Genomic DNA, 12,740 nt, shown 5'->3' on the forward strand with positions numbered 1-12,740 from the left:
TTTGCTGTGTCCTCTTTTCTTAGCAAAATGTTTTATTGTAATTGGGACAATTACATAGTGACTGTTCTTGTTTTATTTGTCTATTAAAGACATATTTATAACACAAATAGTAAACATAGGGCTTCATGGTGGCCCTGAGGTCTTTGCATACCACATAACCACAGTGTCCCAGATAAAAACTGGAGAACATTTTGTGTTATGTAACCTCCTTCTCTCTCCGCATGTGTCCTCTGTGTCAAGACACTATACTAATACATAAGAAGGTCAAATGATCACAAGTTATATCAGCAGATAGAGCACATCAATAGTTCATATCTAAGAGGGTTGTATATACTGAGTGCTAGTCTAAATTGAGAGACCGTAGGTGTTCAGTCAAACTCTGCAAATCTATCTTTAATTTCATGTTATTTGACTCGTTGTGAGCTTCATTAGTGAGATCAATCACAAGATTCAAAGAAGGAAACTTTCTGTTTTAGTCACGGCTCAGATTTACTCAGCAGTTCTCTATCAACCTGTGAGATTGAAATCCAAAAATGTCACTGACACACAGGTCCATGTTTTAGTGTGTTTAAAATTACAAGGAACTAAAACTTGATCAGTCACATGAGGCGAGAAACAGAAGTTGAAACTTCGTGGAGATGCATTAGGGGAAAAGTACTTCCAAGAATTGTAATAATTGAGATATAAAATGTATTATTAATAATAAAATAATAATAATTAAGAATTGTAAATAATTATTGTAATAATTTAAGCACTGATGCTTCATAAGAGTAAAAAATAAATAAAGATTAACTTAATATCCAACTTTTCCTCACTCTAGGCCTACTTATACTGGAATTGTATGTGCTGTGTGTTTACATGCGACCTCTCAATGCAGTTCAAGAGGGCTGAATTGCTAGTATTAGGTCAACCTGCAAACAGCAAGAGTTTGGGCCTTAGAGGAGCAACATGTAACTCTGACACCTAGCATTTAAAATGGGTACTGCAGTCCACATTCAAAACATTAAAGAGAGCTGTCTCCCCCCTGTCCTCTCCTCTCTAGAGTCGATGTGCACGCAGGTTGCCATGTCGCAGACACTGAAGCTTCAGTGTTTAGCCCGCTCTGCATTAATCTTAAAAGACACAAGAGACACATGCCCATGAAGGATTTTAACAGTGGGTTTAGTTTTCAATAGGGCTGTTGGAGTGAAATTCAGGATTAGCATATAATTTAAAAAGTAAAAAACAAAACTAAAACATTCAAATTTGAAAGCTGAAATCAGTATTTAAGTAAGTGTTTTTATTTTTGTAAATATGTTTACTACTGTTCCTGAATTGCACCCCTTGGCCTCGAATTTACACCAATTTCCATCTTGCAGGATGTGGATTTAAGGATTCTGGATGCGAACTTAAGCCAAGGCACAGGATTTCGAGCCATGCAACCAGTGAACATAACGTGTAACTACATGCTGATTAAGGAATTGGAAACTGGAAGTGTACTATATATATATATATATATATATACATCCATATTTAATATTAATAATAAAATCTGAGCATAACAATTAAAATATTTTTCAAAAGTTATAAATGATAAGGAATTCAATTTGAATGGGATTTTTACATGAAGATTGACCGCCCTAGATTCCAAACAGGATCATGATCACAACCTGGGTAACATCTGGAAAAGAAGTGCTGTACAAACAAAGGACAAGCAAGACAGTCTGGTTGATTTAAAAGATTTAAAAAGCATCCACAGTTTGAGGAGAATTTGTCATAAAATAATCTTGTTTGACATTAATGAACAGAAGTCAAATCTAGATAAAGTATTATTTTTTATTTTTTAAGAGCTTTGTACATGACATTTGCAGCATGTAAATGAAATTGTGAGAATTCCCCCCCATGATACATTTTTCATTTTAAAATCTGCAGGAAAGAGATAACTGAGTTGCAAATGTTGAAGTGGCGTGTTAGCTCCAAGGTCACTGTGGTTTGAAAGAGTCAATACACAAACAGATTTTTCACCCCGCTGAAATCTTTGAAAAGGTCACGGCTCTCATTATGACACTCTTCATTCAATTTTAGTGTTTAACTTAACTGTTTGACATTTTAATGCAATACAAAAAAGGTCAATGCTCCAGCGTCATACATGAATACTAAGAATACAAAGAGTTATATGTCTGTGATGTATATATAATAATGATGATTGAAGTTATTCCTTTCTTTTGTCTTTAACTCGTGTTTGATTTGTTTCTTATACATATTGATTTAATCAATTACATTATAAGTGTGTCATTTGAGTTGCCCTTATTCTTCTTATGTCATCTTAACCACTGATCTTTGAAAGAAACAATTGCACTGCAGCCAGCCACAACTGATGTGTTTCATCAGCTATCAGAGTTAATATGTAGCTTTATAGGCATGCACACACAAACTAAACCTGACAAAAACAGAAGATGTGTCTTCTTCTGAACCAGGTTGTTTATCTCTAAAGTGCCTCTTTTATTTGACAATGAAAAGTAAATCAACGGGGAATCCCTGAAGGCTTCCTCTTCTGTATTGTACATACACAACCTGCTGGGAGTGTGGAAAGGGGAAAAGAAAAAGAGGAAGGAAAAGTTTTTGGTGCGAGAGAGAAGAAACTACCAGCACGTCACTGATCTGTTCTGAACAGGAAGTGTGTCATGAGAGAGGCAGTGGAGCTGAGCAAATGAGGAGAGCAGTTGGGGAGAACTGTGTAGTTTCAGTCATCAGAGGAAAAAAACAAGCTGTTTCTTCTTACTTCTCTCACAGATGAAGGGACACCACATCAGCGAGAGGACAGCTGCTCCACTCTTTAAACATTTATCAACTCGTCCGTGTTAGCTGGAAGATTATAGGCGTTAAGAAGAAGAGATGTTTGTAAAGTCTCATTTGCCTCAATTTCAAATGGAATAAGGGACTTTCTGATTGCTGCTGTGTGGATTATGACTGATCACATCGAACGAAATGGATAAGAGCAAGAAGACGGCATTTCTTGCCTTTCTGATGATCTATATAATCAATGTGTCAGGTAATTATAACTTTTAAAACTTTTTAGATTGTGATTTTCAGATTTTTATTTATTTATGATTGTCTTTTTTTGATCCATTCTGATGAAACCTTCTGGTTTGAACCTTAATATGGTTTCTAGAATGGAAACATGAGTGGGAAAAAAGGGAATTTTATGAAATATTTATTACAGTTTTGTTTCTTGTTCAAAGAGTTAAAGTAAAAAAGGGTACATTTCTGACTCTTTGAAAAACCCAAATTGTCATTAAATCTTATAAATGATTTGCAAGACAACTGTATTTTGTCAACTTCCTTTTGAATTTTTGAAGGCATTTGAAGACAATGATTGTTTATTACATTCTGAAATAAAACTAGTACAAATGTCTCCTTTTTTGCCATATTTTATGAACTTTCTGAAGTTTAAATTGTCTTATAATGACCAGTAAATGTGTATATTTGCCTTTTTTTTCTGTAACAGGACTGGATATCCCTCGGCCTGACAAACTGGTGGTGAATATTATGGATGGGGAGGTGATAGTAATGTGGGATGATCCTGTGGACCTGCCCTCAAACCCCAAATACAATGTACAAATGGCAAAGTATGTTTCACTTAAAAATATCAACGATTACAATTCAGAGTTATGTTCTTAAGTGTTCATTTTCAATTCCCAAGCAACCTCTGTTATTTTGCTTCATTGCCACAGTACTGGTTATGAAACAAATAGATTCCTCTAACATTTTAAAAGAAATTGGCTCAATGTTGAGTCTTCTGTTTATTGAAATGCTTTATTTTTTCAGATAGTGACTGATGTATTTTCGTTCCTTAGGTACGGCAATAAATGGGTCGAGGTGGAAGGCTGCACAAGGATATCAAGGACCTATTGTGACCTCAGCAGCCATATACACGATTATAGCTCTGCCTACAAGGTCAGAGTTCAGCTGGTCTCAGGGGATGATGTGTCTGGATGGACAGTCAAGTTGAAATTTCTTCCAAACACAAGTTAGTTTATTTGTTCCTTGTTTGGTCTTACTTTGGCTAGTGTAATTCGGGAACACCATAGCATTTCTCTTACCTTTTTTGTTTCACACAGGTGAATTGAGTCCACCCTCCTTCACTATGATGGCGACCTCCAGCACTCTAAAGTTCATTGTTCACCAGAAACCCATTCTCAGAAAACTCTTTCCTTATGGAGTCATCTACACCGTCTACCTGGAGGAGACAGGAGAGGAAAATAAGGTGGGCATCAGAATTCGATGTGAAGAAACTATCCATGAATATTGGTATATAATGTAGCACTCTTAAATAATTGGCAGGATTATTATACGATCTAATCTACACTGCAAAATGGCTAACCATGCATTTTGATTTTACCACACAGACGACAACAGCTTACCTGAAAGATGACGTTGAGGAGGAAGAGAGGAGTACGACTTTCACTTCTCTCCACTGGGGGAAGGTGTACTGTGTCAGCATCAAGGTCGAGGGCAGTGGAGCTCTCACCACCAGCCCTGTAACCCCTAAACAGTGTCTGCAGCTACCAGAGCAAGGTAAAAAAATAAAAAATAAAGTAATGATAGTGTGCACCTGAGAGACAGCAGCACGGAATAGCAATCAGAGATTGTTGTTTCAGATTAGATTAGACCAAAGGCTAAACTAATAATACCAGGCCATTGCTGCTAACAGGCTGTTAAAACTATAGAAGTTAGTCTATATGGAAAAAACTCAAAAATAAAAATATGGCTACATCCATTTACTGGTTAGCATACTTTCAAGAAACACTGGAAACAGTGATATACAGCTATCCTTCTCTGATGGAATAGAATAATCTGTCCGCTAGCACCTCATAAATTCACAAATGTCTTAGCTTTTTCTCAATATTTTTATTCAAGCACATTGAGTTTATCCCTATATGACTACAATTTGATTTTTTTCATGTTTTCTGTCTGCATTTACAATCGTTTATGCTAAGTGAATTTAGCCAGCAAAGGAATATTGATCCCGCTCTCATCTTGCAAGCTTAATATAAAGCTACAGCTAGCAGCTTAGCATAAAGACTGAAAAGAGTGAAAAACAGCTATCCTGATTTGCTAATGCAAAATTTGCCTGCCAGCTCTGCTCAAGCTAACAGTAACAATGCTATAGCTTGTTATTTTAATCTTGTTTAAATATTACCCATGGTTGATTATGATACTTTTTTGGGGGGCATTGCATTTCTGGACTTTTAGCTTAATTAAGCTAGCAAGGTGCTGACAGCAGCTCAGTCCTCCTATCTTACATTCAACTGTTAGCCAAAAAGAAGTTTTGATTTTATTCAAACCATTAAACTATGGCCTTAATAAAAGGTTTATGAGAAATTAAGTGCGTAATATGATGCAGGTTAACTTCAGCCTTTCACCTTGAACAATCTTGCTTATGATGAACCTTTTCTTGTTGTTCTTCCCTACAGAATATTTCATAATTGCTGTATCATCCCTTTCCATCATGGGAGGACTAGCCTTTGTTGCCATCATGGCCGCACTCCTACTCTGTTACTTGAGACGTCCAGAGAAAACACCTACTGCATTGGTAAGCACATTAATAGATCCACTGGGACTGCATTGCAGCTGCTCAGATGGTTGCAAGACATTTTTCCTGATGGGAATATTCAAGAACAATAAAAATGACAACCTTTCTTCTTTTCGCTCACTTTAGAAACCTCCTGTTAGCCACTGGCTTCCTCTCTCGGTTGGAGAAGGAACAATGGAGGTCGTTACAGACAAAGGATGGTTACTGTCAAGTTATAAAATTGAAAAGAAAACCTGTGTCAAAGGGCCAGAGACACATGTCAACATAACAGAGGACAATGACGAGGAGGAGAGAAGGACAAGCATGGACAGTGGGGTCAGCATGGAGTCCAACTCTCTAACAAACAGACAGGGAAGTCCTCCATTGAGACAAGAGGACAGTGGCTGTGGGAGCTTGGGAGGACCAGAGAGCTCCACTAGCAGTCAGAAAGATTACCCTCTGAAAGAAGAAAGGACTAATAAAGACACTGAAAGGAACATGGAGGACATTTGGGTGAGAATGGGCTGCCAGCTTGATTCTCCTTCTTTGAATCTGGACGGTCAGGACAGTGGGTTTCTGAAGGGGGTAGTTTCTGGAGGCGATTATCAAAGCCAGAGCCCCTCTAGTGTACAGATTCAAGTCTGTGATGATCAAGAAGAGTTTAAACAGAAGCTTCCCGACTTGGCCGAAGTGATCACAGGCTACAGGGCTACGCCTCAATCCTGTATATGCTCAGGAGCAGGCCAGTGTACTTGGTGCCATAAACAAGGACATTATGGTGCTGAAGTTATCAAACAATACAGAGCTGTGTGCTTTGAAAATGAACTTTTGAGCAGCAAAAGTGATTTTGTGGACTCTTACAACAGAGTGAATACTTTTTCAAATTATCCCCATAATACAAAAATGGACACCATCATGATCGATGACTTGGAATCAACTTTTATACAACTGAAGGAGACTTTTCCTCTGCTAACAGCACTGACACCGCTGCCCCTTGTGGAAAAAGGACAGGACTTCAATATGAACAATGTGTCACTCTCTCTCTGTGACGTACAGCTGATAACTGACTAATACACTGTGGGATGAAACATTGCTATTTATACATGTCTGAGTGCTACACTGCTGCAATACACACCTATTTTTAACTGGTAATTGGTAATGACACCCAATGGGTAATATGAAACACAAGTGTTATTTGAGGAGTAGAAATTGTGTAGTATGAAATCTAAAGAAATTGGGGGAAACTGTGAGCAGAGGCATGCTGTTATTGAGCAAAGGAAGGAAACTGAGGTTGAACCACACAGCTGCTGAGCAACAATGGTTGGCTGAAGTCTCTGGAGCTTAAAAAGAGATGCGGCATATATAGTCAAAGATTGTATTCAAATCCTATCTTTCTGGGTATATTAACATGTGACTTAAGTGCAGTTTGCCAGAAGTGAAACTGGTGTGGGGGCCAACACAGAGAAACGGTTTGACAGTTACGTGTTTTTGGAGATTCTCTGAATCCTCCCCGTCTTTGCCAACAATGAAACCCCATATCAGCAATCACACTTAGTTTCTGAACTAAGTTTCTGTTTTTCCCACTGTTTGAATATCAACACAATGTTAAATACTAGAAAGAGAAGTATAGTCCTATCAAGTGGTGTCAAACAAAGGCAGAATTAAGAAGCAAGTGTGTCTTTTCTAAATTTCAGTGATGTTAATGCCATTCACAGATCTTTGTAAATGCTCATGCATTTGTTGTGTATCAGCCATGTCCTTCAGCTTCTTGCCTGTAAAGCTCATACACTGCATTTTTGGTGAACAAAAATCTATTTATTTATTTTTTATAGCTGGGAATTTACTTGACTCTGCTCTTCTATGTGAGATTAAAAGAAATCGTCCCAGGGAATGTTCTGTGAATTTCAGAAATGTACAGACACAGACACACACACACACACAAAAGAAACCAAGCCAGTAAACATCTGACATGAAGTTTTTTTTCCCCACAGAAACCATGACTCAAAGAAACATGCAAACACAAGGAACATCCTGAAACAAAAAAAAAAGTGAGACACATTTGAAAATAAACATCATGGGTCACTTTGCTGTGCTTGGGATCCCCTTATGTAAATTGTGTAAAGAAAAATAGAGCAGTGGTTTCTCAGTGTCTAAACAAAGAAATAAACACTTCCTCTTTCGGGCAGCAGCTCGGTTAAAAAAAAGTCCCACTTCACAGTAAGTAAAGCAAGAGACCATGTTGTCAACAGGCTAAACTTTTCTAGTCATCTGTTCATTTATAAACCTTACCAAGGTTTAACCTTTTGATGGGATAAAGTGGATCCTTTTTGGAAACTCATGTTCACAGTGTGCAGTTCAAACAACAGGGGAAGGCTTTGGCTTCCTGTTAAGCCAAAACTGATCCCCCCAATTACATCCCTTTCCATCGTGTGCAATGCAAGCCCAAAACGCTTTTAAAAAGTTTATGTCTGCATTTACTTTTTAAACACTTTTGCTTCAATATCACTTCATTGTCATCTCATCAGCCTGTAGTGTTGTGATAACAGGATCATTTAAAGAAAATAATCATTGGAAATTACCTTTAAAAAAAAAAAAAGATTTTCTAAAGACTCCCAACTAATCGAAGTCAGAGATTGAATTTGTGGTTTTGTTTACTTTGTTACTTAGGGAAGGAGTAGTTTTAGACGTCCAGGTGAGATTAAACCATTTCTGATATCTCGGCCTCAGCTAGAAGCAACAAAAAAAAGTAACCAAAGGAAACAACCTTTTGCTCTCTGTAATGTTTATGTTGTTTATCACATAACCCCAAGATTAAAAAGAGAATTTCTCAAGATAACCAACATATGGCTGTCCTCGGCCTAAATCCAAATCTATTATAGCCATTGATTAAAAGGTACCTCGTCAATTTGTTTTCAAGGACTGCAGTTAACGCCTTGTCTAAAACAGGTGATGTCTAAAAACACCACTGGATGAAAAATACAAGTAGTACCCTTATGCAGTCTGGCAAGTGAAGTTAATAAGGTTACAAAATATCACAGAAAGTGGGAGGAATACAGGGTCCACATTTGTTGCCCTTGGGACCATCTGCAGGTTAATCTCACCCCTGTTTCCTACAATAGTGTAAATGTCACAGATTGATTTGGAACAGGACCATTGCATTTTTTTTTAACATAATCTTACAATCAAATGAAGTGATTATAAACTAAAACTTTTTCATGGTAAAAGATAGAGCATAAAGTTAATGAGTCAGACATAAAATATTGTTTAGAATGTTAAAAACCACATCGATTTCCAACCTATCTCAGTTACTGAATCAAGAACCTGACCTTAACTGAATTTAGTGTAGGCAGCTCCTCAGAAAAACACAAGATAGAGATAAATATGTTGTTTTTAGTTTCATAAAAAGGAAACCAATGATACATAACCATAGAAAGTATCAAAAAGGCAGCAGATATGTGACTTTGAAAGGAAGTCATCTGCAGTTTACAAGAAAACTCATCTGCCTGGTTCCTGTGGTTTAGGTGTTGCTGTCTGCCTCCACCATGACAGTTCTTCTCATCAGCAGACAAATATATATTGGTGTGTGTGTGTGTGTGTGTGTGTGTGTGTGTGTGTGCGCACACACACTCATATTACATTACAAATACCAAAACTGACTCAATGAAATTGCAAGTAAATTTATGTTTGAGATTAAATTCTGCACATGTTAAATCTGTGATACAGTAACATTACATTTAAATGAGAGTACAACTCTGAAAAATGAAAACTCAAGTTGTGTAAGAGCCAGAGATATGGTTCAAAGGCCTCACACAGAGTCATGTGAAGATAACGTGGGTGATTCCCTGCTTTCAGGTTATTCAGGTTAAAAGTCCATCAAGACCTCTAGCAGCAAAAAAAAAACAAAAACAAAACAGGAATAGATACAAAACAACCTGAAACAAGACGTGATGCTTGGGGAAAGTGACAGGCAAAGCAAACGTGTTCCATACGCTGGTTTTGCAGAACAAACCACCCCCATGGCGTCCGTCATTTTAAACCACTGCTGACGGAGAAGGGAGGAGGAAAGCTGACTTTGCTGTAAATGGAGAGAGCCTTACAGTTATTCAACCGTTTTAGAGAAGGATTTGAAAACGTGTGAAAGGCTGTGAGGACATTTCTACTTACTTGAACATTTTTTCTTTCAAAGACGGCTCTAGAGAGGAATAAGGAGAGGAGACATGTATGAAACTATCATATTTATCAAAACTCTAAATGTAGGCTGACAACCCCATCAGCATGTACATACATATTTTTGAAAATGTTCTGCAAAAAATACTGAACGCATGCAGACAGTTTTGATTTATTCCTGTAGCTTTTGAGATAGGCTATCTGTCACCAAGGAATTAGCTGTAGCTTAAAAGATATTTCAGCAACTTTGGATTTATTATCAGAGTAAGTCAGACGATTCCTTGCGTAGAAAAGTATTTAAAAGAAGTGTTCACAGAGTCCTTGTGTTTTTTTTCAGGGTAACAAGGTCCTTGACTTTTGCAGTTGTACTGAATAACAAGTTTCATTCATCTCCACTGTTTTAATTTGTATGTAAAATATTTTCAGATAAAATGAAAACTATCTGCATGACTCAAACCACCAGGGATGCTTTTTTGATAGATTTTTGGTGGTGAACTGATTCATTAAAGCTTCACTCACTCTTCTTCTTGCAGCAGTTTTTGCATTTTTTACATTTGTACTTGAAGCAGAATTGGACTATGGCAATGGTGAATAGGATCGCCAGAATTCCAAAGCCGACAGCGATGCCGACTGCGTTTGGGTTTACCCTGCTCCCTGGGGAGAAAAAATGAAGAGAAGTACGGTGATTAGTTTGGGCCATAGCTTTAAATATAAAAATCATCATACAAGCATTTGAATTACATTAAACAAGCTAGCTGAAACACAAAAGGTTCTTCTTGAATTTTTCAGGGTATATTTTCCTAACAGAAGTGAGTACCGACTAAACCAGCAGTCCGTCTGGCTGCCTGGGACTAACAGGATCAATATGTACTCGGTATGTTCATTATGAATGAAAATTCACTCTGATGAAATGAGATTGGAAAATCAATCTCTCGCAGATATGCTGGCTATGCTTTCATTAACAGACTTCACAGAGACACTGAAATGTCAGTGCAGAGTGCTACAGATTAAAATACAGCTCATGCATGACGCAAACAGCTGACATCTAAATCAGATTGTCATTTTCTTTCCTAACTTTCAAACAATCAGAACAAAAGAAACAAAGAAACTAATTTCCAGTACAGCTTTTAAATTTGATTTAGTTCTACAATAGTACACTTGGGCTGTTGTATCTTTAGGACTCTGTATGTTTTACGATATAAGCTGCTGGCTGACAAAAAAATAGCTATTTATAGTTCCACGGGAAAATAATTGTAGGTAGAAACCCAAGACAATTATACCAGCTAAGCATTTACAGTCACTTAATCCAAAGCAGCAAAAAGACAGCAGTGCTGTAAAAGAACAAGTCATTGTGTAGAACTTTGATTCTGAATAACTATGCAGAAACATGTTCTAGTCGTTTGTTCACATCACTCTTACAGTAAACAATTAAAAAGAAAAATCTCAGCTGTGAGACTCTTACCACTATTCCCCATCGTTGACTTGCCAGGGTGACCTGTGTTATCTCCTATCCGTCTTCTCCTTTCCTCCCAGACCACTTGATGCTCAGCTGTTGATCTTCTACTTCACTTTAAGTCCGTCTTTGGTAAATACTTTGTCTCAATGGTGAAGGATCAAAACAGAGAACTCTCACGTCTTCCTTCATTGCCTTCATCTGCTTATCCACATCCCCATACCAGTCATTCTTTTAAACCTGTTCATCTTCTTTCTTCCCTCTTGCCTTTTGTTCTCCACACGTCATTAGCAAACTTCAGAACAAAGTGGCTGATTGGCTGATGTTCTCACATGGACTGTCATGCTTCACGACTCTCAATAAAAACACTGGAGTACTTTCATACTAAGATATCCAGCTTACAGTGTGGCTGTCTCACTGAGACTTGAACACAATCAGAAATTCTTCAACATTCTGGTCTGCTCAGGCCTCAGGACACAGGCCTTCAGACTGCAGCGACATCAGGAAGGAACTTTCTTTTGTCCCTCAGGGTCACATGGCTCCAATGACAGCCTCGATCTCTGAAAATCATTATCTCACATCCAGGTGACCACACCTGGATAGAGTGGTGCATGAAGCCTCCTTCTGGACGGCTAGGACATTGCAACTCCTCATAATCATTAAAACAACAATGCAGTTTATAGATGAGCTTTTTAAACGCCTTTGAGTTGATGTATCAATGTATAGATCTATAACTATCTATCGCTACAGATCGAATATAGATATAAGAAAGATATCAGCTGATATTTTGGTACCAGATTTTTTGTCTCCCCAATGTCGATATCGTATCGGCCCCAGAAATCCCATCGGTCGGGCCCTAGTGATAACACTAGGTTGATGAATAACAAAATTTGAGTATTTAGCTCCAAATAAGTTTTTATGACAAAGGAAATTATGCCCGGACTGAAAAATGTGCCAATACATTACAAAACAAAATTTACAACAAATGAACTCCCCCCTAAAAATGAGTGATCCTTGATTTTGCTCCAGGATTTGGGGGGGGGGGGGGGGGGGGGGGGATTATCTTCATTGTCTCCCACTTACACAGTTCTCTGTCAATATACATGGATTTCCCTTCAACCAATCACTGAATTCCAGGACTGAAATTGTTTTCAAAATAGGTGCTCAAAACTAAGTACTGCAATTCATTTTGAAACCCATATCTATTTCTCAGATCATGAAAAGTAAGTTATGACTGTACACACCGTCTGATTTCACATGGTTTCCTTTACCCTTTGAAAAAAGGACATGTGAAAACAAGGCAGTTGTCATGAGAACCACACCAGTATAACAACAAAACACTTAGGCTACTCAAGAATTTAAGGCACAATAACTATGTATTTCAGCAAGCTGTGTAACATCAATTTGAAAAGCTTTTTTACATCTCAGTTGTCACCACTTATTATAAAGACGTTATCTGTTCCAAGCAGAGGAAAGTTCCTTCTAATTAACCAGTGTGGGCGATTCATATTCAAAATATTACACATCAGACCACAGATCATGAACCACAGCAAAGTTTTGAATGCT

The 12,740-nt window shown here is 37.7% G+C and overlaps 1 protein-coding gene across 1 annotated transcript; it reads left to right on the top strand.

Annotated features, from left to right (window-relative positions):
• Positions 1–2,715: 2,715 nt before the first annotated feature.
• il10ra (interleukin 10 receptor, alpha) lies at positions 2,716–7,445 on the top strand. The gene is made up of 7 exons (XM_061046560.1): positions 2,716–3,031; positions 3,488–3,608; positions 3,837–4,009; positions 4,101–4,246; positions 4,389–4,557; positions 5,457–5,575; positions 5,702–7,445. The coding sequence occupies exons 1-7, from the start codon at positions 2,968–2,970 to the stop codon at positions 6,623–6,625; spliced, it is 1,716 nt and encodes a 571-aa protein (XP_060902543.1). The 5' UTR covers positions 2,716–2,967; the 3' UTR covers positions 6,626–7,445.
• Positions 7,446–12,740: the final 5,295 nt, after the last annotated feature.

Source organism: Labrus mixtus, chromosome 9, assembly GCF_963584025.1.
Source record: "Labrus mixtus chromosome 9, fLabMix1.1, whole genome shotgun sequence".
Lineage (NCBI taxonomy): Eukaryota > Metazoa > Chordata > Actinopteri > Labriformes > Labridae > Labrus > Labrus mixtus.